Below are 25,283 nucleotides of genomic sequence, written 5' to 3'. Positions count from 1 at the left end.
ATTGAATGAGTGAATTACAGAATTGAAGTTACACTACACTGGTCATTTGCAGCTGGTTACATCCATGATAATAAAATACTTTTGTATTTTATTAACAAATAAACAACTCAATTTGATCAACCCACTGGTGACTCTTACAGACAATCAAATCAAAAAGAGATTAAAAGTTGACAGTCTTATAATTAAATGCTGTAGCTGGGGGTTTGTCCATTACCTGACTATAACCATGAGGAGCAGCCTTTAGTGTACGACAGTTATGAAGACGGAATGGCAGAATGGCAATACAAGACTTACATACACATCTGATATTATCCTCGTTGTATGAAATGACAATGACAAAATGCATTCATCGGCTTTGTGTGTGTGTGTGTGTGTGTGTGTGTGTGTGTGTGTTTGTGTGTGTGTGTGTGTGTGTGTGTGAGAGAGAGAGAGAGAGAGAGAGAGAGAGAGAGAGAGAGATTTTGTTAAAATGATTATAGATGTACAGAGGCATTGCAGGTCATTCCTCACTGCTATATTTAGGCTACATTTCTGAAGAAGATTCTCATTTGTGTATGGCAATAATTAATGATGATTGCCATTAGTATATGAGACACTGAAGTTATTTTAGAAACTACAGCCAGCAACTGGTAGTTTCACTGGACGTGAAAATTGATTTTTAAAAATGAATCACAGTCATTTACTGTTGATCGAATCAACTTATCATTTCAGTTGTACAGCTGGTTGAAGTGTCTACAAAAACAAGTCAAAGTTCAACTGAGCATCCTGTTCACATCTGCTTTTTTCAGAGTGCTGTTTTCCTGATTATTGGTAAAGGAATACTTCACCCACAAAATGACCTTTCGTATGTACTCACTGCATACTTTTACCTTGAATTCATGAAGAAAACGTGTTTTTTCCGCCATGCCTCTATGGTGTCAAATTTTACTTACATCAATATTAAACACTTCTGCCGATGAGTAGCCCACCCTGAGCCTGAAGCCATGCACGAAACTGTTCGTACTTGAATAGTAAGGTTTTAGCAAAAATGCATGTGTTTTGGACGTACTGAGCATAATACTAGACAAATGAGACTTGGATTATACTGCATAAATTATATACAGTACAGGCCAAAAGTTTGGACACACCTTCTCATTCAATGAGTTTTCTTTATTTTCATGACTATTTACATTGTAGATTCTCACTGAAGGCATCAAAACTATGAATGAACACATGTGGAGTTATGTACTTAACAAAAAAAGGTGAAATAACTGAAAACATGTTTTATATTCTAGTTTCTTCAAAATAGCCACCCTTTGCTCTGATTACTGCTTTGCACACTCTTGGCATTCTCTCCATGAGCTTCAAGAGGTAGTCACCTGAAATGGTTTCCACTTCACAGGTGTGCCTTATCAGGGTTAATTAGTGGAATTTCTTGCTTTATCAACGGGGTTGGGACCATCAGTTGTGTTGTGCACAAGTCAGGTTAATACACAGCCGACAGCCCTATTGGACAACTGTTAAAATTCATATTATGGCAAGAACCAATCAGCTAACTAAAGAAAAACGAGTGGCCATCATTACTTTAAGAAATGAAGGTCAGTCAGTCCGGAAAATTGCAAAAACTTTAAATGTGTCCCCAAGTGGAGTCGCAAAACCCATCAAGCGCTACAACGAAACTGGCACACATGAGGACCGACCCAGGAAAGGAAGACCAAGAGTCACCTCTGCTTCTGAGGATAAGTTCATCCGAGTCACCAGCCTCAGAAATCGCAAGTTAACAGCAGCTCAGATCAGAGACCAGATGAATGCCACACAGAGTTCTAGCAGCAGACCCATCTCTAGAACAACTGTTAAGAGGAGACTGTGCGAATCAGGCCTTCATGGTCAAATAGCTGCTAGGAAACCACTGCTAAGGAGAGGCAACAAGCAGAAGAGATTTGTTTGGGCCAAGAAGCACAAGGAATGGACATTAGACCAGTGGAAATCTGCGCTTTGGTCTGATGAGTCCAAATTTGAGATCTTTGGTTCCAACCGCCGTGTCTTTGTGAGACGCAGAAAAGGTGAACGGATGGATTCCACATGCCTGGTTCCCACTGTGAAGCATGGAGGAGGAGGTGTGATGGTGTGGGGGTGTTTTGCTGGTGACACTGTTGGGGATTTATTCAAAATTGAAGGCACACTGAACCAGCATGGCTACCACAGCATCCTGCAGCGACATGCCATCCCATCCGGTTTGCGTTTAGTTGGACGACCATTTATTTTTCAACAGGACAATGACCCCAAACACACCTCCAGGCTGTGTAAGGGCTATTTGACCAAGAAGGAGAGTGATGGAGTGCTGCGGCAGATGACCTGGCCTCCACAGTCACCGGACCTGAACCCAATCCAGATGGTTTGGGGTGAGCTGGACCGCAGAGTGAAGGCAAAGGGGCCAACAAGTGCTAAACACCTCTGGGAACTCCTTCAAGACTGTTGGAAAACCATTTCAGGTGACTACCTCTTGAAGCTCATGGAGAGAATGCCAAGAGTGTGCAAAGCAGTAATCAGAGCAAAGGGTGGCTATTTTGAAGAAACTAGAATATAAAACATGTTTTCAGTTATTTCACCTTTTTTTGTTAAGTACATAACTCCACGTGTTCATTCATAGTTTTGATGCCTTCAGTGAGAATCTACAATGTAAATAGTCATGAAAATAAAGAAAACGCATTGAATGAGAAGGTGTGTCCAAACTTTTGGCCTGTACTGTAGGTAAAAGGATTTTTTGATATACGTAGTTTTGCTATTGTTGAATGTAGTTCCTGTTTACTTAAGTTTATGAAGAATGTTTGCCTTTTTTGGATTCACCATTCACTGTAGAGGTATGCGAGAAAAACGTTTTCTTCACAAACCTAATGTTACACTGGGTGAAAAAGTTATACACAAATGGTCATTTTGCACGTGAAGTATTCCTTTAAGGTGACTAAGATACATGAAGCTATACGTGTGTATGGTTTAGGATAATTGCGTATGGAGAGCTCACCAAACATGGATAATGTAGGAAAGATCTCTCCACTGTTATGGTGTGAAGATGAGGAGCAAGCTCTGTCGTCTCAGGACTTCCAAAAATTAACTGTGGACAGAGCTGGGTGCTGCTGAAACATGTGTCTAGTAATCTAAAGGCGCCTTCAGATTGGGCATAACTTTCATAACCCAGTCAAAGATTAGATCTTCAAAGATGTAAGCGTGTCAGAGGTGCAACACAACCTGAAATTCATTGGTTGCTGCTAGTTTTGTCTCTGCTGTCACGTTTGTTGGATATATGTTTGAATACAGTCTCAGGCTGGAATCTCTAAACATCTGAGTCCAACACATTCTCACTGCGACCTTGCAAGGTGCCCTGGGTACGCTGGTTGTTGATGTTCCGGGATGCCGTGTCAACTTCAGCCTGTTACATGCATTGTCTGTCTTCAAAACACACTTCTGCTTTTACAGGAAATGTACAGTTTGCATACAGTCTCTGTCAAAATAAACATACTATATTGGTACAACACTGCCAATTGACATTTTTTTCCTACACAAACAAGCGCATGTGGTTATGTTTAGCCAACACACACACGGTTGGCTTTAGGTAAAAAAAGCACATGGTTGGGTTTAGGAAAAAATAACAAGCTTTGTTTTAACATTCAAACAGGAACCGAACACTGGCCTCCCAAGTGAAAGTCAGTGGTTGTTGGACCTGAATCCTAAGAAGTGGTGAGATATGATATCGCTGAATGAAGGGGAATGGCTGTGTAGCAGTTGCAGAACAAAGTAGGAAAGAGTGTAAATACAAAAAAATAGTCAGCAACAAAGTAAAGGTGTCTTGTGTTACAAAGACATGGTTCATATATTACACACAGATACTTTTACACAAAGTGTGTCCCTGACATTTCTGCTGCCACACCAACATAATGGATGTGGATGGAATTTTGTTTGTGCTGCTCATCGCATTACAAAATGACATTTGAAAACCTGAACAGCAGCTTGTTTTTTTTCCAGGAACTGTGTCTGTGTAACTCTGGATAATCCACAGAATACACTGTCCCCAGTTTCTTTTATTTTTTTTTCACTTATGTTCAACTAACTGCTTGACACTCAGAGCAAAAAGCAGTCTTTTGAAGTTCTCTTTTCCTCTATCATTATTTGTTCGTAATGCAGAGCAGAAACAAGCACAAAGGTTTTGGATAATGCCTCCCTCAGTAATTCACAGTCCAACCTCTTTTACACAGATAGAAAAAAAGCCTGGGGCAGACTGGCAACAAAAAGCAGCCCAGAAATTTGCTATCAGGCAGCCTCAATATGACACACCAAATTCAAACGGACACACGTTTGTTGATCAACAAATCATTAATTAAAACACACACATACACACAATCTGTTGATTTGGTTTATTTCTGGCAAAGAAAAAAGGGTGATTCTAATTATCCAAGTTTTCCCTCTCCATGGCTGTGTACAGAAAGCAAAAATTCAAAGGTGTCACTGTAATGATCACATGATACCTAATTTGACTTAACTGCCTGCTTTTCAGAATTAATTAAAATATTGCGAAACAGTCAACAGAGTTATAAATCACAACCAGCAGACTTTGTCCACATGGAGTGTATGTTATAAGGCGTTAACAAAGAGTGTATAATACCAGAGGCTGGCCTCAAACGATGACCCACCAGGTAAATTCCCAAACTTCCCCTTGACCAGCCTGCACCTGAAAAAAGCCATTGCGGCTTGCATGGGAGGTAACTTTGAGAGGAAACTGCTCCAAAAAGAGGTTTTCCTGCCTGTTTTCCTGCACTGTCTGCTGACACGTGGTTTAATGCTTTTTGGTGTGTATATATTTTGGCATATAATTACTGTAAGCCCCGCAGCTAAGCAAGTGGGCGTTTGTCCTGTCAAATGGTGAAATGAGCATGGCTAAATTAGGCGTTGCTTGTGTAGGTAGCGTGACACTTTCAGCAGTACTGAAACAAGTGGAGGAGATCAACAGACAGACAGAGAGAACATGTCATTGCTGTCCGATGAAAAACACGTATCTCCACTTCAGACGATTTTGATTTTCTACAGTGCATGGAGTGTCCATAATATTCCCTAGCAACCGTTAGCATTGGATATCCAAATAACCAATGGAAAGACGTCTATTACATCATCTATTCAACACATATTTCCATTGGGTGTCAGAAGTGTCTATCAAAGCACGTAGAAAGTCAAAATCGTCAAAAGTGGAGAAACGTGTTTTTCATCGGACGGAGACGTTGTCATGGTTTCTTAGCAGACAAAGAGAAAGAGAGAGCACATTACAAACAGCTGTTTCTATGCCTCTCCCCTGCTGATTTTGAGTGATAAATGTGAATGCTCTGCTAAAAAATTTGTTTGTGATAACATTTGTTTTTTTGGGTTGTTTTTTTTTTGTTGTTGTGTTTTTTGTTTTAACAGCAAACACCTAGGTTGAGTCCAGTGTGCTCCAGGCATGAGGACTTTTGATGCATCCCATGACTTTTTCTCTCCCCCTGATCTGCCAGAATGACCTCTTTTTATGTCTTTGTACACACAGACACAGGTTGCACACTTTGATTCTCAGAAAAACGCTCGCTAAAATCTATTCCAAGGCAAATTATATCACTGGTACAGGTGATGAAATGTAAAAACCATTGTCTTTTTAATCAAGTTTATCATGCACTGCTACTTTAACCGCTGCCTGTCTTTCAGAGGCTATAGATGGCTGAATTTTAAAGCTAGAGTGATAATACTCACATCATATGAAACTAGAAGACGTAAGGAAACCAGTGGTATTATGTCATGCTAGCTTCTCAGGAAGTGGCCTAAATGACGCTTCAGGCTAAATGTTGGTGAGGGAAAAACAGAACTGCCATTTTCATAGAGGTCCTTTGGCCTCTCACTTCAAGATATCTGAGTGAAAATGGGATGTGTGCACCCACGAGTCTACCCTTTATAGACATGTCCACTTTATGCTAGTCCCATGCAGTTTTTCATGGGACTAGCATAAAAAAATCATAACATAAATTTCTGCATTTATTTAGTTCCCCATCAAAACACTAGTAAGAATTACTTCACCTTGTAAATATGGACTTCAAAACTGTTTTGAAATGCAAAATGGTAGAAATTTAAACTTGCAATTGAAAAAAAAATCTTAATAATTTGATACTCGTGTATTACTATTGAAATTCAGTGAATCATTGCAATTTTAAAAATTTATCGTTTGACAGCCGTATCTGAAATATGTTATTTTATTTTTAATAAGTTATTTAATTTTTTTTCTCCACAACCATTGAGTAACCCCCAGATATTATCTTACAACCCCCTCTGGGTCATAGGTTTCTATTCCTATGCAGATGATACTCAGCTTTACATCTCCATTAAGCCTGGCACCATAATCAGCTGCTGAAGCTGGAAGAATGTGTATTAGAAATCAAACAATGGACGTCATCTGACTTCCTTTTAAATGCTGGTAAACGTAAATGTTAGTTCTAGCTCGCTGCACAGTTTCACAAAGCCCAAAATTCTGGTGTCCTATTTGAGTCAAATCTCTCCTCTGAAAATATATCAGTCTACCAAAGGTGGACTCCAATCAAGATTTAGAAACATCTTGGAGATAATCAAAACTAATGAAAGGCACCTGAGCTTAATATCAAGTGTCTAAGGTCTGATTACCTAAGTCAGTGTGACATTTGTTTTCCTTTTTAATGAGTTTGCAAAAAAAAAAAAATCTAAAATCGTTTTTCACTTTGTCATTGGGTATTGAGTGTAGACTGATGAGGGGAAAAAATAATATTAATGATTTTATTGCAAGACTGCAACTGATCAAAATGGGTGAAAATGAAGATGTCTAAACACTTTCTTAAAGTGCTGTATGTGTTTTGTTTTCCCACTTGATCCAGGTGCGGATGAACACCACTTTTTATTTGCATACTGTATATTGCTGATGTTTTGCCTCACATTTGATATATTGTAAAGTATTTAAAATATTTTGTTTATAGTGCTTTAGTATTTTATTTCACTTTTACATTCTTATATATTGTGCCTTTTTATGTATAGCACTTTGAGACATGCTTTGTGGTATCAGGCTATAATTGACTCTTACTTGACTTGACCATGAGAGTCCATAGAATGTCCACTTGAGGCCGCTTGTAGACTTTGTGAAATGTGGATTTGGTCAATCTTTGGCCCTTGCAGACTTTTCTTCCTCAGACTGCAATGTCTAAGTCTGCAGGTTTGCTACTGCAATGAAGTGTGGACATTATGGATTCAGTCAAAATGCTACTTTATACTTTGAGTGCCAACCCGTTTAACTTTCGGTGGACATTGCTGATTTAGTTAGTTTTAGTGGAGCAGTTAAATAAGGGTGAGCATGGTGATCTTTCACTCTTACTGTTTCCTAGTCCAGCTCTGAGCTGCCTGAATGGGGACACTTTAAATAACTGAACATTGGCGTTTAAGTTACTGTGTGAAAGACCTTTATGTCCCTAATGTGACAAGAAGTGCAACACACTTGATGGCATTGTCCCATTAAGTGAAGAATAATCCCAAACACAGAGATCCCTCCACAGCCCCCCATCTGAAGAGCTTTGACGACTGTAATCTAGCATTTAGCGTTTCTGCTAATCTCTTTGGATTACAGACTGTATAGATAAGTGATGCAAAGTGGTTCAAATCGCCTGTAAATCTTCCCTCCACTTTAGTTCTATCTATGCAGTGTGTGTGTATGCTGACTGGTGATGTGTGAGAGGGTCACATATAATACTGTTATACTTATGCAGAGGTCAGGGGTCATGGCAGAGATGGTAAAGAGATATGAAACATTTTAAAGTCCAGTTAAAGTAAAGCCGAATGAGGTGCAGTAAATAAAACACTGGCGCCTCCCATAGCTACAGTTCATGTACTGTAAAGGCATGAGGTGGTTCATGCAATATATAAAGAGAAAACCTGAGCATGACCTAACATGTATAAACATAGCCATCAAACAAAATATATCCCAAGAGCTGAAAGCTGTTAGTTTTAATAATAAATCTTTGCAACTGGTGCTGCCTAAATCCCCTATTTTCCATTAAAAACAACCCGTTAACAGAATTCAGATCTGTTTTTGGGTCACTCGTCCCACTTCCTGTGGACTTGGGTAATGTTATGTGATCTCTCGTTCATACAGTGAAACAGCTGCCGATTCCTGGATTCCACACAGTCACACTGAGAAACTGGGCCAAATGTCACCACGGGTTCTCATGGAACTAAATAAAATTGGTGTCAACTATGCTTTTTAAAAATGTAAATCCCATTTAGGGGATGTTTAGGTCCCCAGAACTCACATTAATATTTCAGAGGGAGGAATTCACTTAGGCTCGAGGCTCTTTGTTGTCTTGGAATACAAATCAGATTGCTTGTTTGTCCAAGTGGCGTACTGTAGGCAGTAGGGGTGTAACACAAAGGTACTATCTGTATCTGTGGCGCTTTATTTCACAAAAGTATCTGTATTCAGATTTATAGCATAACTGGGCAGTTTTCCTCTTATACAATATGTACAATTTTAGCTGTTGATAAAATATACAAAGCCCAGCGATAGTCTGGCGACGTGTCCAGGGTGCACCCTGCCTCTTGCCCAGTGTCAGTAGGGAAAGGCTCCAGCCCCCCATGACCCCTAACAGGATAAGCGGTTACGGAAAATGAATGAATGAACAAAATATACTACATATATATGTATATATAGATATGTATATATAAAATTAAATAATTTAATTATTATTATTAATTATATTGAATAATAATATATGATAATGATATAATATTAGATAATATCTATCTATCTATCTATCTATCTATATAATTTTTAATATTCTTTTAATATTTTTTTATATCTTAAGTACTAGTGTTAAACAATGTAGCATAATAAACATTTTATTGATTTTATTTTTTATGCACATTTTCATTTCTATGTTATTTAATTGCTTTATCTTTACATACTTCTATTTCATAATCTTATTCTTAACTAGTCTTTTTTTTTTTTTTTAAAGATATTTTTTTGGGCAGTTTTGCCTTTAATTGATAGGAAAGTCAGGTGTGAAAGGGGGGAGAGAGAGAGAGAGAGGGAATGACATGCAGCAAAGGGCCACAGGCTGGAGTCAAACCCAAGCCGCTGCGGCAACAGCCTTGTACATGGGGCATCTGCTCTATCCACTAAGCCACCGACGCCCCATAACTCTCTATTCTTTACATCAGAGCAACTGTAATGATTCACAATTTCCCCTCAGGGCTCAATAATGTATTTCTGATTTTGATACACAATATTTGAACTATGTATCTAAATTTTATCAGTTAATAAAGAACTGTATCTTAACCCAGCCTCCAAACAAACAAAGAAGTAAATCTAAACTAAACTAATGTAAACTACTGTCTGGCTATGTCAGTAATTTAAAAACAGAATTCCGTCAACAAAATTATAATGAATTAAAGGCAAATATATAAACAATAAAACCAACAGACCTAAATTAAAATGTTTCTTTTTTGGACATTAGAGCATGAACATGTCCTGCAGATAACAAGTGACATCATTATGTCACTCTCTCACCTCTCTTTTGAGGACACTACCACACTACTCAGTCAATTAATCAACTTCACTACTGAAAAGCTACTTGTCTCAGAAAGTAGTGACGTTACCACCACACCACTGAGAAATGTAGTTAGCAACGTCGCTACTTGTAGTGATGCTGCTGCTCAACACTGTGAGGCAGATAATCTGTGAAAAAATCCTATTCCTCTGCTCTCTTGAACTGCTTCTAATGGCCTCACCACACATGAGAGAAAACTGCCAATCAGAGCTGAGGAGTCTCTAACACAGCTGCCAGTCATGTCAGTCACTGCTTGTGAACTGCAGTCAAACTACACAGCACTGATCAAATATCAATCAAGATTCAGTTACTATATTGCCTATTTCTTGCCTTAAATGTGTTAAGGAGCATGTTTTAATGTACTCTTTAGCTGTAAAATGAAATGGTTTGCTGTGGCTGGTGGGTGGTGCTTGGTGCTTTATTCAGTTGTTTTTAACATGGCAGCTGGGTCACAAACCTTGTCACTCTACAACTAAATCAGGATGATCATGGAACATGTCTGCTTGTATTTATAAGCTTTAATTATTTAATTTTTTTAACTGTAGAAAATACTGTTATACTCTGCTACAGTCATTCTGTGGAAAACTGAATATGCTAACCAAACAGAGCAGACTGGGTTTTTTCAGGAGGGGGGGCTTAAAGACTCAGACACTAAACAAAGCCTTTTCAGACAGAGGGTGAATACAGGTGTTCCAGCACAGAAAGATTGAGGGAGTGTTTCTTTAACACTGAAGCATGTTCTAGTAGAAATGCAAAATACAGGTATGAACCTGTAAATGAGCATAACAGGTCCTCTTTAATGTAAAAATATTATGAGTTATTGGCTTCAGCTAGGAGGTGAAAATGCAGGAGGGTAGAGAAGCCAGAGGACGATGGTTAAGTTTTTGACAGTTGAAATATGAGCAATTCAAAAGTGCAACTCAATATCAAATAGGCTAACCTAAAATATTGTAAATCATGAAAATTCATAAAGTGCCACCCACCTGTAAGCTGCAGTCAGTTATAGTGCAAAGAACCTGGGTGTCTAAAACAGTGGTTCCCAACTGGTCCAGCCACAAGGTCCAGATTTCTCATTAGTTCAAAGTCCGCTCAGCATCATACTTTAGTTTAGCCATGTGATCAAGCTAATTTGTTGTCTCTGTTAAGTAGCTGTCTGTTATTCACTCACTCAAAATGAATCTTGTGCTGCAAATTCACTGTACTTCAAAAATAAAGTGTGTTTAAAAAAAAAAAAAAAAAAACTTGACACATTTGCGAGTCACTTGCGGTCCATTCAAAATGGACCCATGACCCACTTTTGGACTGCAACCCACCAGTTGTGAACCACTGGTCTAAAACACTCAACTGAACTGAGCGGAGGAAGCAACTGCTAAAAGTGAGATAGTTCTCTCATAAAACAGCTCGGCAGCACCTCCTGCAGTGTCATTACAAATGTTTGCTCATGATATATTTTTGTTTTGCAGGGCCTGCAATCCCTGTTGGAGTGGACGTTCAGGTGGAGAGCTTGGACAGCATCTCTGAGGTGGACATGGTAAGAAAATCTGTGTTAATCCACACCTGTTTATAATGTCACAGATTATCAATTTTGCAGAGTGACCAGTTACATGTTACTGAGTAATGTGATTCAGTTACAAAATAAATGTAATTGTAATCTGCTACAGTTACTGAGAAATAATATGTAATTAAATTACAAATCAAATGGTCTGAATATATTCTTTAGGGTTAAAAGTTTATATGAAGAATACACATCATATTCATTCTGTTGCTTTTGCATCTTTTTGCCACGCAGGAATGACCTCCTTTAGTAATAATAACATTTATAGCACAATTTAAAAAAAACAGTTAGAACCTGATTTAAGAAAGAAAAATAATATTTAAAAAAAAATCAATAGAAGAAACTTAAAAAACTCCCAGGTGGCTTAGTTGACTGATTAATATTTAGATATCACAGAAGTACTTGAGTTTGAGTTTAGGTCCTTTATGTGATTTATCCTGGCTTTATGAGTAGAGAAAAACTCCACTGGCTGCTAGGCTAATCTAAACAATGTAAAATATCATACTTTTGGGCTAATAACATTAGCATGTTGTATTTGTGGGAAAAAATGTGTCAAGCAAAAGTCAGGTGTTTTGTCTATGAATCTGGTGAGTTATAATAAAGCCAATTTCTGTACTTGGATTTGAAGGTGTCGCTATTAAGCCAAGTTTTCTATGTGTTTTAGGTGTGTTTTGAATCAATCAAACTGTACAGCACTTCACTGAAACCTCCCCATCGACTAGTGTTTTGGAGGTATAACTGCAGAACAACACAGACACACCACTACACAAGTATATCATGTATAAGGTATACAGGACCTGTACAATCAGAGAAAGCACCTAAACTGGAACTAAAAATTGCAAATATTGTCATTTTAAGCTGGGATCACTGGACATCAGTTAATAATCAAAATTATTTTAGGGTAACTGTGTTTTCTCATCTGGAACAGTGCAATCCTTTAAAAAAAATAACCTCTAAGGCATTGCTTCAAGACCTTAGTGTTGTAGTAATGCAGCACTGATTTGAAAGCAATAAATCTGAGAGGCAAGATCATAAAGCCAGTTTTTTTGCACTCATTTGATTCGCAATCAAGACACTCTGGTAAGAATTGCTGTACGTTGGTAATATGGAGTTCAAAACTGTTTGGGAATGCAAAGTAATGGAATTTAAACAAGCACTTCAACTTGCAATTAATTGTGATTAACTATTGAAATTCAGCAATTAATTGTGTTTTAAAAAATGATCATTTGAAATGTTAGTATACCAAATGTCATATAAACTGTATAAAAACGAATAATAAATAATAAGTTTACAGAAGGTTTTTTACGCTTCCAATCTTTTGGTATTATTTGAACATGTTAACTACAGTGTGTTTGCGTTGGGCTGTGACCACTGCCAAAAAGTAAGTGGCCTACACACTGTGTCTGAACACATCCTGTGTCGACCCAGACAGAGAAGCTGCTGCTGCTCTAATAATGTGCTACTTTTGCCACGCCTGCTGTGTAGACATTATGTTAAACCTAGCCATGGGAACAGCCAGCAGGTCTGAGGATCTCTGTGTGCAGCTCGATAAGAGAGAGTAAGTTATCTGGGGCTATTAAGTGTTTATAAGTGAAGAGTACAATGTGAAAATCAGGTCTATAACTGCCATCTGGTGTAAAGTCAAGGGCAAGTAATAGGTTCCTGGTCCTCGTGTCCAGATGGTGTATTCTGTACAATTATTTATGCCTGTTAAAAGTTACAGTGAAGAAAAATAAGCATTTATGATTAAACAATAGAATTAGTGTAAGTGCACAGTTGAAAAGTTGAAGGGACTCTGACAGTAATCCTTGGATGTAGGTACAAGATTGGATGATCTTACGAATGTGTAAGTCAAGTTGAAGCTGGAATCACGTCATGGTTTGGTCCTGGGTTTCTGACAGAATGCTGAATATGTTGGACAGGATTTGTGTGTGCACTGTGCAGGTAGTTAGGGCCAATGGTAAACATTATTGTTTAATCTTTTGGATGGGTGAAAATTGCAAGTCAGTGTAAAACAAGAGTCAGGACTGTGCACTGCAGTGCTCTCCAAGGTGCTGATCCTGCTGGTGGGAGCAGGTGGGGAACTATCCACAGCGCTCCCTTTCGCCCCCATTCACAACAGTGGGCTGACAAGAAGTTAAGGTTAAGTTCTGCATGTTGGGACAGTTTGATGGTCGCAGTGATTTAGTTAGTAAGCATTGTTGGCTGTAGTGTTTTTTGTTTTAGTTTGTTTTTTGCTAGAAATGTTGAATGACGATCAAACGTAATATGCATATGCAAACAGTCATCTTTAGTCCCACACGATGTCTGAAGCAATAGGGGGCAAATTGATCTCTAGATCATGGCCCTGTTTCAGGAAGCAGATTTAGTGAAAACTCTGAGATGAGGGAAATTCTGGGTTTTCAGTTCCAGAAAGATAGGTAACTTAAACTCTGGGTCAGTGACTGTGATATCTGACTCTGCGACCCTAACCTGTTGCCAGCAGGTTTTCCTCAGCAAACCCTGAGTTTGTCTTTGTCTCCTCCCTCTGACAGAACCAAAAACGCTCATTCACTTCCTCATTTATGCAGTACGTGTCAAAACACACATCAGAGTGCATTAATTATGCGCGTCAGTCATTTTTTTGAACAGCAGATTTTGCCCTCACATTAAAATATCACACAGCATCAAATCACTGCTAATCACATACACAGACATCTGCATATGTATGCTTTATCGTTGTCAGACGATAGCCGATAGGTTCCAAGATTGAGTCACTCCCAGCTCAGAATAAAACCTTGGCATGTGGCTTTTGGCAGGTGGTAGTGGTAGTTCCTATGGTGTTGGAGACTATATGTTACTAATTATGATGAGCAGAACTGTGGAGCAGCTGCAAAATGAAATTTAGGTTTTTAATCAGGCTATGTCTAGTCTAAACATACGTCTAACAGAATTTCAATGGCTGTTTAGATAGATAGATAGATAGATAGATAGATAGATAGATGTGGAAGTTCTGCCTTTTAATTACCTGTTGCCATGGTGAATCGTAGTATTGGAGCTCCATTTATGATGGTTTTTTTCATTGACCGCAGACAAGCTTAACTCAGAGTAAACATACTCAAGAGTTTATTGAACTGACTTTGATCAGCTGTTCTGAAACTCAGAATTCAAAGTTTTCTATCTCAGGGTTCATTAACTGAGAGTTCAGGGTTACACTCACAGTTTGTTAACCCTGCTTTCTGAAACAGGCCCTTGGAGATACAATGGTGAATAAATTTCAGTTCATTCCATTCTCTACCTTGAAGTAACTTTAACTCCATGTAACTAACAAAGACAACATTTTTTTTGCAAGTCAAATGGTTCTCTGTAGTCTATGAGCCTGAAGATGTACAGGAACGTGAAGTTTTAAATAGCTGGAATTAGTTTTTGTCTCTTGAGAAGTTGTCGGACAAGTAACTGCTCATGACATGAGGTAAGTAGGAAGGGAAATGGGAAAGTGAGGAAGTCTAATTAAATGTTGACAACCGAGGACCAAAAGCAGTTATAGAGTGGCCAGTTTTTCCCAACTGATGGGGTTTTTGATGGTCAACACTACAGCCAGATTTCCCTGGTTGTTCAGCTGCTGGCAGTCCTGTCCCTACTGTGTGGATGCATGTGTGCTGTTACTTACAGTAGTTTCTTAGACCCCATGGTCAATTCTTACATTTGGTTTCTCAGCTTGTTCCATAGGTTATCTGCTTTTGGCTGGTTCATAGCTTGTTACTGGATAATTATTTGGTCTTGATCAGCCACCAGTAGTCACCAGTAGCAGATAAGATAAGATAAGATAAGATAAGATGCCTTTATTGTCACTATATACAGTGATACAGTGAAATTTCAAGTGTCCTCACAGTAACAACAGTAACAGTAACTTAAGATTTTACATACATTACGTGAACAGCCCTCTGAGGCAAATTGTTATCTGTGATGTTGGGCTTTATAAATAAAATTGAATTGATTTGAACTGAATATATGAACTTACTTTGTCGCCTGGAAACCAAACAACAAAAACCCCGCTGCCTGAGATCCTCCAACAAGGCCTGACTATTGATTCCAAAATCTCAACTTGTGACTAAAAGGTGACAGAGCTTTTGCTCTTTTGGCCCCTCAGCTGTGGAACCCAGTGACCTCTTTCAAATTTCTTCCTAAGACTCACTTTTATTATTTGGCTTTTTCTTAACTGAATGTATTTATTGTCACTTTTTTATATTATTTTATCCTGTTTTATATTTCGCACGTTTTTTTTAGCTTTATTATTGTTTTTGTTGTAAAGCAATTTGTTTTGAAAAATGCCATATAAATATTGTTAAAAAAAAAAAAAAGCATAACGTGAATATGATGTACCTGTGGTTTGCCGTAACCTACAATGCCAACATTTTTTCTAGTGATTGAGTTGTATTGACAGATGCTACTTATAGTGGCTTGAATTACAGTTTATATCAAACTTTCCATAGCCTTTACATATATTATACATCTAATGTTCAACACGTTATATTGTCATAATCTCTAAGCAAGAAATAGGGAGCAGAAATGGGTAGTGTCCCCGACTCTGGTGTAGGCTAAACCCTATGTTCCAATTATTGATTCCAACACTCCACGTGTAAGTCTACAGTTTAATATGTTAAGTTAATACTGTGAATCCCAATTCGCTCATTCAACTTAAAAAATATTTCGAAACAGCTTGCACTCAAAATTTTTAGTTTAGTACAACGCAGTAACATAAAAGTTTTGAGCTCACCAGAAAATAAATAAATGTGTCATAATATGACCCTTGTCTGACAGGAATCTTATGTCAGTTTAATGTCCCTGTTTTGTTGTTGTTGTTGTGTGAGCATTTGATTTGTCATATAAACACAAAAATATTGAGTCTTTTTTTTTTATTAATAAAAAACTAGATTGTGGTGAGCTTAGGTTTCTTGATTGCAAGAATAAGGCAAAGAGATCATTTCTGAACCAGTAAATGCTCTTTATTTCACCTCAGCACAACTTTATGTGAGACACTCTAATATCCTCGGAGGCGGGAGGTCACTAACTGTATATACCACTTTACTCATGGTACACAATGGGCTCTAGTTTCCCGGCGCAGCGCAGGGTGGCGAACCCCTGGGTGGCGAAACTACCAAACTGAGCGCGCCTCGGGCTGCGCTGCTCAAAACTAGCTCTGCACGGGGTTTGCCACCCTGCGCCGCGCCAGGAAACTAGAGCCCATTGTCTCACGGCATGCTGGGAAACTCCACCCATTTAGCCCCAACACATAATATGTGCGGTGCACAGTGACAGTGCTTTTTATTGGCCTTAAACTAATTAGACAAAGTTGGCTTTATAAATTTTAGTCAAATGAACTCAAAACTCAAAAATTGTTAAAAATAACTTTAAAAACACTGATAAGGTTTTTTTTTTTTTATGTCAACTAAACATAAAGTTTTTATGTCATTTTGACAGTCTGGGGCATTTGTGTAAACTTCACATTAAAATTTTGTGTCATGGAAGGATTGGGGTTTACAGTTTGGGTGACTGATGGCACAGTAATCATAAGTATGCTCTAATTAATGGAGACCAATAGCTACCAAGGAGGGAAAAGGACGGAAGCAAAGCAGTTCCAGATGGTATGGCTTGGTAAATAATCAGCAAGTATGTCAGTTGTACATGACATCTGCTGTGGTCCTTTACAGTGAGACTGTATAACATTTGATAGAAGTAAAGACACATTTTAAACATGAATGTATAAGCAATAAGCCACACATTTGTTCAGTTGAATACACTCAGTTTTGCTGCCACTGTCTTGTTTGGTTTCTTTTGAACAGTAGTTTATGGCAGCCAGTGTTTGCTAAATATAGAGAGATACTGATTCTTGACCCTGATCTTGTGCTACTGTTACACTACATTCTAGCAGGTCACAGATCACAAATGTCACAAACATTTCAGTGGTTTTATCTGAAATGTGGTTTTATCACATTCTTACTGAATTAAAGTGAAAGGGGACCATGTTTCCCAACAGCATGGACCTGTGCTAGAAAAACAACATTCTCTCCACACATTTAATGAAACACGAAGTGAGTAATTGATATATAAATGGTCATTCTGCAGGTGAAGTATTCTTTGAAGTCATTGGTTTTGACAAAATTCTACCACGCTCGGGTACTAAAAACGTAATGTTTTATGGGTTTAACATCATCCTCCCTTTCTTTAATTCCACCAGGACTTCACCATGACTCTGTATCTGAGGCACTACTGGAAGGATGAGCGCCTGTCGTTCACCAGCAGCACCAACAAGAGCATGACGTTTGATGGTCGTCTGGTGAAGAAGATCTGGGTGCCTGATGTCTTCTTTGTCCACTCAAAGAGGTCCTTCATCCATGACACCACCACTGATAACATCATGCTGCGTGTCTTTCCTGATGGACATGTCCTCTACAGCTTGAGGTCTGTAGCATTTCAGCATCTGACCTATCGACATGTATTTTTGTGACTGTCCTCCAAAAATTGACACTATAGGTTGTATAAGCAGCAATTATGACCTATATTTAGGTTTATTGTAAGGCAGTGACCTCTAGTGGCCTTTTATGATGGGAACAATGGAGTATAAAGAGCAAGAAAATCCACTTAAGACAGAGGGGCAGGGAGGTGGATGGGTCAAACAAACACAGGACTTTCATCCAGGAGACCAATCATTATGCTTTGTGAAACCAAAAGTCAGTGATGAGTTTTACCACTGTAATATAGTTTGTGGTCGTATGTCATGTGACACACGTGACGTATGACATACACTGGGACGTATTAAACAGTAGGAACATCTGACCTATGTGGTCGTATGGGTTGGTGGACTTGTTGGTAGTTTCAAAGCCATGTTGATCTGCCTCACAGGATCTCTCCTTCACAGCAGAAATGTAGACCTTGGACAGTTGTCATAGCAGTAAAAGCACAGGTGTACTTTCACAGAGTAAGAAAATACTTTTTTTTCCTGGAATGAACATGGACACTGACCAACAAGTCACCTGTGGAGCCAGCCTGCTAGCTCTCTGCTGGTCTTACCTGGCCAGTGGTTTTACATATGTTCAAAAACAGCAGATTTTTTCAATTAACTATTATTACCTCCGCCAAGGAGGTTATGGTTTCGCTGGTGTTGGTCTGTTTGTCTGCAAAATAACTCAAAAAGTTTTGAACGGATTTTGATGAAATTTTCAGGAAAGGTTGATAATGGGACAAGGAACAAATGATGACAATTTTGGTGGTGATCGGTTGAAGCGAAGTGGATAAAATAATAAAATGGCAGGAAATCCGAGCTGCTTTGCAGAGGTCTGTGCTCTCCGAGTGCTCTAGTTTTGATAATGTTATGACTGACTCGAGAAGGGAGACATGTAGAACCTGATAATGACATACAGGACTGCAATGTGTTTTAGCTCCACCATTCGGTATCAGATCAGTGTGCTAGGTACTCCAACAGAGGGGTAATGAAAAATGGGGATGGTAAGCAAGGGTGATTGCTCTGGGACAACAAGAGAGGCTGAACTTCCCTTAAAAATTCATAGAAGAAATGGTCAAATATGCACTATTGAATTTACATTAAAACAAGAATTTACATTGCATTAAACGTGTGCTAGGATGCCTTTAACATCATTACTATGATGTTCAAACGTCAGCTGTTTATCAGCAGTTTTCAAACGTGACCTCCCTGTCATACATTCTCATGTCAGCACGGTGGACGCAGAGCCTCTAAGCATTCCTATGAGAGTGCTGAGCAGGTTTTTTTCACGCAGCAAAACAAGACGGTCATTGGATAAATGTGACAAAACTGTCACTTCCAGGGAGGCTCAGCTTTCCTGGGACCTAATGGAGCGGTAGGCAGGAGAGGACGCTCAGTGTATGCATGATGATTGGGGGAATTGTCTAAAAAGCTGAACCCCTTTGTGATTGACAGCGCTTTTGAAATACACACCGGCATCATCGCATTTTGAGCTCAGTCCCATGCAGATATTTGCGAGTAGAGTCTTCTGACAGAGTGCCGTCCGGAGTTCCTTATTTCCATAAGCCATAAAACTCATTTTCACCACAGTTCAGGTGTTTAAACCCATCTGAATCTTTGAGGTGTGTTTTGCTGTGGTTCTATGGCATGAGTGTGGTTGAAAAACAGCTTCAACATTAAATGTTCCTTTTATAAGTTACTGCCTCGTTAACGTTACAATATGACAAATTTTATGATGTAAACTTAAAGTGAGCTTCCCCTGTTTAAAAGACCAGCAGCCGCCACTGATAGTAAGGGATGGTTTTGTTGATGCTATCCACAACTTTTCACAATGGAAATGCAAAAATAACAATTCTTATGTATCCCAAACTGTACTGAACTGGACTGCTTGGTGAAAACAAGGCTTTAGGACCACTGGCCAGGGGTCCGTTTCACAAAGCAGGTTTAGTGAAAACTCTGAGTCTGTTAATCCTGAAATGAGGGAAACTCTGGGTTTTCCATTTCAGAAAGGGAGGTAACTTAAAGGGAAATTTCGGTTTATTTCAACCTCTCTCCTATCATCCTAAATTTGTTTCACGTGACTAGTGACATAAAAATAATAAAAAATCTGGAAACTAAATTTGGTTAATTCTTAAACACTTGTGTGGTTTATGAAAAAAGTACTAGAGGAACTGAGAGGGAAGTGGCTTACCAAAATGGACTGTAGACCTGATAACTGATATTCATTGCCCCTTTATTTTTTACTATATCAGCCTATGTGTTAGCCACAAAAAGAACTGATTGCACTTCCCTCAAGAAAAACAATATTGTGACTACTTTGCTTTCTGACCAGTTTACACTCTGCAAGTGGACCATTGTGTTGAGAATATTATGTCACACAAATATGTACACTATATATTTTTTGATGTATTGTATTGTTTAACATCAGGCAACCATTGGTCTCCATTCATTTTTGAGCTTTATAAAACAGTCAGTTACATTATTGCATGGTAATGGAGTGTTCAGATTGATGTGAAAAGTCTGAACTACATTACCTTACAACAATAATATTCCTTTGACAAGAAATAATACAGGCAATGGATTACATAACTGCAGAATCCACTAATGGTTTTCATACCTCATGGAAATGCATGAAAAATCCAAGTCTTCATTGAGGCCTTATTATCTTGTCCTGTTGAATAATGAGGAGGGTCACTCTGCCTGAAAGAGCTGCTAACCCTAAAATAATTTCTATCATCTACTCATCATCTTCTATCAGCTACTTCTTACATCTCATGAATAATATTCTAAAGAAAAACACTTAATACTTGTCATTTCTAATCATTAAAATGGTTTCATTTGAGACCAATGTTGACATGAAATCATATTTGCCACAGACTGATGGCCCTGTTTTCATGCTGGCACAAATTAAGTGCAGGGACCTTGTGTCTGTGAAAAAGCAATTTCATTGGGAAAGGTTTGTGAGAAAACTGTTTCCCACCTACAAGAGCACCTGGTAATTTAGTGGCTAGAGGAGAGTGTCAGTACAGATCAGGTGGTCCAATGCAATTTTGGTTTCCAAAGATGTGTTTGCTAAACCAGAGCTGAGTGAGTCACTTACAGGCATTACTTTAATTATTTATTGTTGCAGCTGACCAAGATGCAACGATGTAGAGACATCTTCAAAGAAAAACAAAAACTCTTTTATGTGTATGTTATGGCCGCCTGTTTTACTCTTGTGTAACATCTTCTATTAGACATATTTTCATGTCTCCATGCCAGTGATAGCCATTGCTGGAGGCATTATGTTACTGGGTTGTCTGTACGTTCCATTCTCGTGCATGCAATATCTCAAGAATGCCTTGAGGGAGTTTCTTCAAATTGAGCACAAACGTCCACTTAGATGCAACAATGAATTGCTTAGATTTTGGTGGTCATAGCTCAAAGGTCAAGGTCACTGTGACCTCATTTGTCTCATTCTTGTGAGAGCAATATCTCAAGAACTCCTTGAAGGAATTTCTAAAGATTTGGCAAAAATTTTCACTTGAACTCAACAATGAACTGGTTATATTTTGTAGGTCATAGTGAATGTTCACTCTGACCTTGCATCCATCTCGTTTTCATGAACGTGATATCTAAAGAACATGTCGAGGGAATTTCCTCAGATTTGGCACAAACGTCCACTTTGACTCAAGAATAAAGTCATTAGAATTTGGAGGTTGAGGGTCAAATGTCAAGTTCATTGTAATTATGGTGAACTTTCACACAAATGTCTGATAGGATACAATAATATTTTATATCTAAAAGCATTCATGTTTTCATAGGCAACTGTGCCAGTTGACCGGTTCAGGAGGCATTATTTTGATATTAAGGAATTTACTTCTTATTGTTAGAATTATCATATTATTTTTAACATCTTGTAAGAGAACTATGCTCTTTGGTTTATACAGCTCAAAATACAAAATTCTTCAACCTGTATTACTATTTTTTTTTGGGGAGGGGGGGGGTGTTCAGTAGAACATTGTTAAATGTTCAACAAAGTATGTCCTTATAAAGCTGTTATAGCTATGTTGTACAGTTGCCTACAACATTATCATTTATTTGGAGTCATGTTTGTGTTAGCTGTCCTTTTAGCTCTGTTCTCCTATCTGTCTCTAAATCCTCCATTATGTTCCCCAGCTAGTCTCTAACTGTGTCTGTCTGCTGTTTGCTGCTGAGCAGGTAGTACAGTGGGTTCATCTGAGCATTTTCACAGAAAACAGCTGCCTACTGCAACTTGAAATGGGGTTAATGGGAGCAGTGAGACTGAACTAAATAGTTAAGTTGTTGAGACCAAAACAATGACGTCAAAGAGGCTAAAAAGCTCCTGAGAGTTGAGGGGAACTGTAGAGATAGTGATAATTCTCTGTGGGCTCACTACAATAAATGACACATCATACACACATTACACATTTATTTTACTGATTGTTAGTGTAAAAGAGTATTTCACAGATTTAGTACTATACTCCTGTAACACTGTCAGACTCACAGTGGACAATTTTTTTTTCTTTTTGTAACTGTCAAAACTGATGCAACAGAAGCAGGAAAATTGTTTTATTCCACACTTTCCTCTTACATGTTAATCTAGGGCCTACATAAGCCACAATTCAATCTGACTGCCAAGAGTTTGATTTGTGATTGTGTGTGTATCAATTTTGTTGTACTCGTACAATGACAATAAAGAGATTCTGATTCTGATTCTGCAAGGCTAGAAGAGGCTAATGTAGCCTGGAGCCACTAGCCTGAAGCAGGGGTGTGAAATGGGCTACAGAGGTCTGTAAGCTCACTTCTTTTTAATGCCACACCTTAAGATTTTTTTTTTTACCTTTACAACTCACAACCAATTGAATACCCCTCCACTCAACCCTTCCTTTCCTAGCATTTCAGGAACGTTCAGGTGACCTTCAGTGACTGTAAAAACATGAAAGGCCCTCTCTAAAGCCAGTCTTTGGTTTATCCATTCTGGGCTACTGTAGAAACATGGCATTTTAACATTTAGGACTCTACTGGGGAGGACCCCTTTGCAGTTTTTTACCCAAAAGTGTTTCACTTATGCCCTGTTTCCACCAAGCAGTTTGGTTCAGTACAGTCCAGTTCAGTACACACTTCTCTCCGTTTCCACTGTGAAAAGTTGTGGATGGTACCAATAGAACCGCCCCTTATCATTCCCATTTTTGGGTTAGGGTTAGAGTTAGGGGGGCAGACGGCAAACTCGTTTTTTTCTGACCTAATTGTATTGCGGAGTTTTGCACAGCGGTGACCGGATCTTTGCTCTCAAACCACAAAAAAATGTGACGGCACAACAGTCTCCTTCAGTACATTATTCTATGCTTTCTTTTGATTTTCACATTGGCTAGTCATCCTGTTTAATTTGTCTTCTGATTAAATCGGAACCGTTGAAACAAGTTGTAGGAAGCCTCTACAAGTATTTGGTTGCTGGCAGACACTCTGTGCTGCAATAAAATGGTTAATCAGCAGAATGGAATATAATGTCTATAACCTTACTGTTGTGTGTACAGCCTTTATAGACTGTTAAATCGGTCTGTAAATGATATTTTGACATTATTGGCTATTAGTGTCATGGCATCCGAAGGTACTGATGCGTTGAGCAGGTGACAGTCCGCAGTCGTTTTCAAAACACACTTGTGTCACGCACTCCAAAAGAAACTTGTTGAAACTTTAAACAATAATTTATTGTACAAAACGGGGGAAACAAACGTTGACAAAAACGGTTCCATAATTCATATTAAATTCAAAAGATAACAAAAAACAGCTACAAGTTAGAGGGAATAGTGATAAAGTGGTAAAACTTGCCATTGATCCACAGCCTCAGACGGATGCGCTCAAGCCTGCCGTGCGCACAAGCTCAGTTGGTAGGCGATACTATATTTTCACATTTTTAACAATGCAATTTAAATGTTTGGATTTTTATTGATAACCTACATTTACCAACAACAAAAAGACTACATTTAGCACCAAGAAAAATGTTTAAAAAAAAAAAGTAAATTAAAAAAACGAATATCAAATACCAAATTTTCATAATGAATACCTACCCATAGAAACAAATATTCGAATATTTGAATATTTGGGTACAGCCCTACTTAGTTTATACAAAAAGTAATAAGCAGGATACCAGCAGGTGCATTTTCATATCCAGTCCAATATACCCAATGAGTGATGGAATATTGCAGGAATTTCCAGAAACCAAACTCACACGAACCACAACACCCAACACACCAATTCTTTGTTTCAGGTGACTGTACACTAATAAAAACTTAATCATGATTATACAACAGTTAGTTCCGGCCCTGCAATCTGATTGGTTGAGAGACAGTAAAACCGTGATGATATTGGAGTACAACATCACGGTTATTTCACTGTGTATGTATCACTCTGCCTCACAGCTGATTACAATCAACAATCAAATCAAAACTGACGGCTAGTGTCAGTTAGGTCAGCAGTTGCGTTGTAGGCTAATTAATTCATCCACCGTCAAACAGCCAAAAATATGGATTTATTTTCTAAAATAAGTTTTGAATTGAACTATGAATGGTCATCAGAGGAAGATGAGGGAGAGGAGAAGCTGAATCCATCTGAGCACACATCCAGGTTTGTCAGTGTTTCATCAGCGGAGCTCAATGACTTGGAGAAAAGCAACATACTGTCAGATCAGAAGGCAGAGTCGGCTGTGCCTGTGAAGCAACAGTCCACCATGCAGTCACCACAGACTTATTTCACCGGCTGCACAATTAATGGAAACGTGCTGATAAATGTGTATATGAGTAAGTGCCTGGCGCACCATGTCTGCGTTACATAGCAACGGTGACAGCGGAGTCCTGAGGGAACTATTTTTGTTGGCGGAAGACAAATAAAATGCTTAAATTATCTATTTTGTCCTCATTTTTCAACATTTCTTAATCAGCCTTGCTTATTTAACTGTTGAACTCGGCCTGCGGCCTCGTGCCTATTACCAAATCACAGCCGTGACGATATCACAGTACAACATCACGAGCTCGAGTGTGATATTGCTTAAATGTCATATTCCATTTCCACTATTAGCTCTCCCACAATCCTACACTCTGCTCCTGTAAGTGACTCACTTGTAGACATTTATCACACATCGCACAGTTTTTCGATGGATTCACATAGCAGCAGAGCTCCCAAAACCTATTAACACCCTCTTGTGATGTAAAATCAGTGGACTCGCCTCTAAAATTTATTGCATACAGCAATGTTGAAGTCTTGCTCTGTGTCCAACAGCAAACCTGTAGCAAAGTGACATTCCTGACTAGAAAAACTGCACACAGAGTGGAAGGAATGGGAGTTAATGGGATTAATTAATTAATTAATTAATTAGTTAATGGGGTACCAGCATTTTTTTTTTCTGGAGCATCTTAATTCAGCCCTAGTTTCATTAATCTTAATCTTCCCAACCTTGCATTTAATTATTCAACTGTAGCTAAAGTACATTATATACAATGCAAATGAAGTCTGCTAGCCTTTACCAAAGCCCTGCAGACATCATTACACCAGTTAACACATCATGTGCAGTCATATCTATGGGCTTTGTTCTGCAACTGTTCAGTCTGCACCCAGAGGAATCCGTGTGGATTAAATCATC

General features: G+C 38.6%; 1 protein-coding gene across 1 annotated transcript in view; it reads left to right on the top strand.

Moving 5' to 3' along the window:
• Positions 1 to 25,283, top strand: part of gabrr2a (gamma-aminobutyric acid type A receptor subunit rho2a) — a 98,518-nt gene that overhangs the window by 29,934 nt on the left and 43,301 nt on the right. Inside the window, 2 exon segments of the mRNA XM_033643655.2 lie at positions 11,072 to 11,139; positions 17,381 to 17,604. Of these exon segments, the coding sequence (XP_033499546.2) occupies positions 11,072 to 11,139; positions 17,381 to 17,604 (292 nt within the window).

This window comes from Epinephelus lanceolatus, chromosome 15, assembly GCF_041903045.1.
Source record: "Epinephelus lanceolatus isolate andai-2023 chromosome 15, ASM4190304v1, whole genome shotgun sequence".
Taxonomy (NCBI): Eukaryota; Metazoa; Chordata; class Actinopteri; order Perciformes; family Serranidae; genus Epinephelus; species Epinephelus lanceolatus.
The sequence above is the reverse complement of the archived record's forward strand: the minus strand, read 5'-3'. Positions and strand labels throughout refer to the sequence as shown.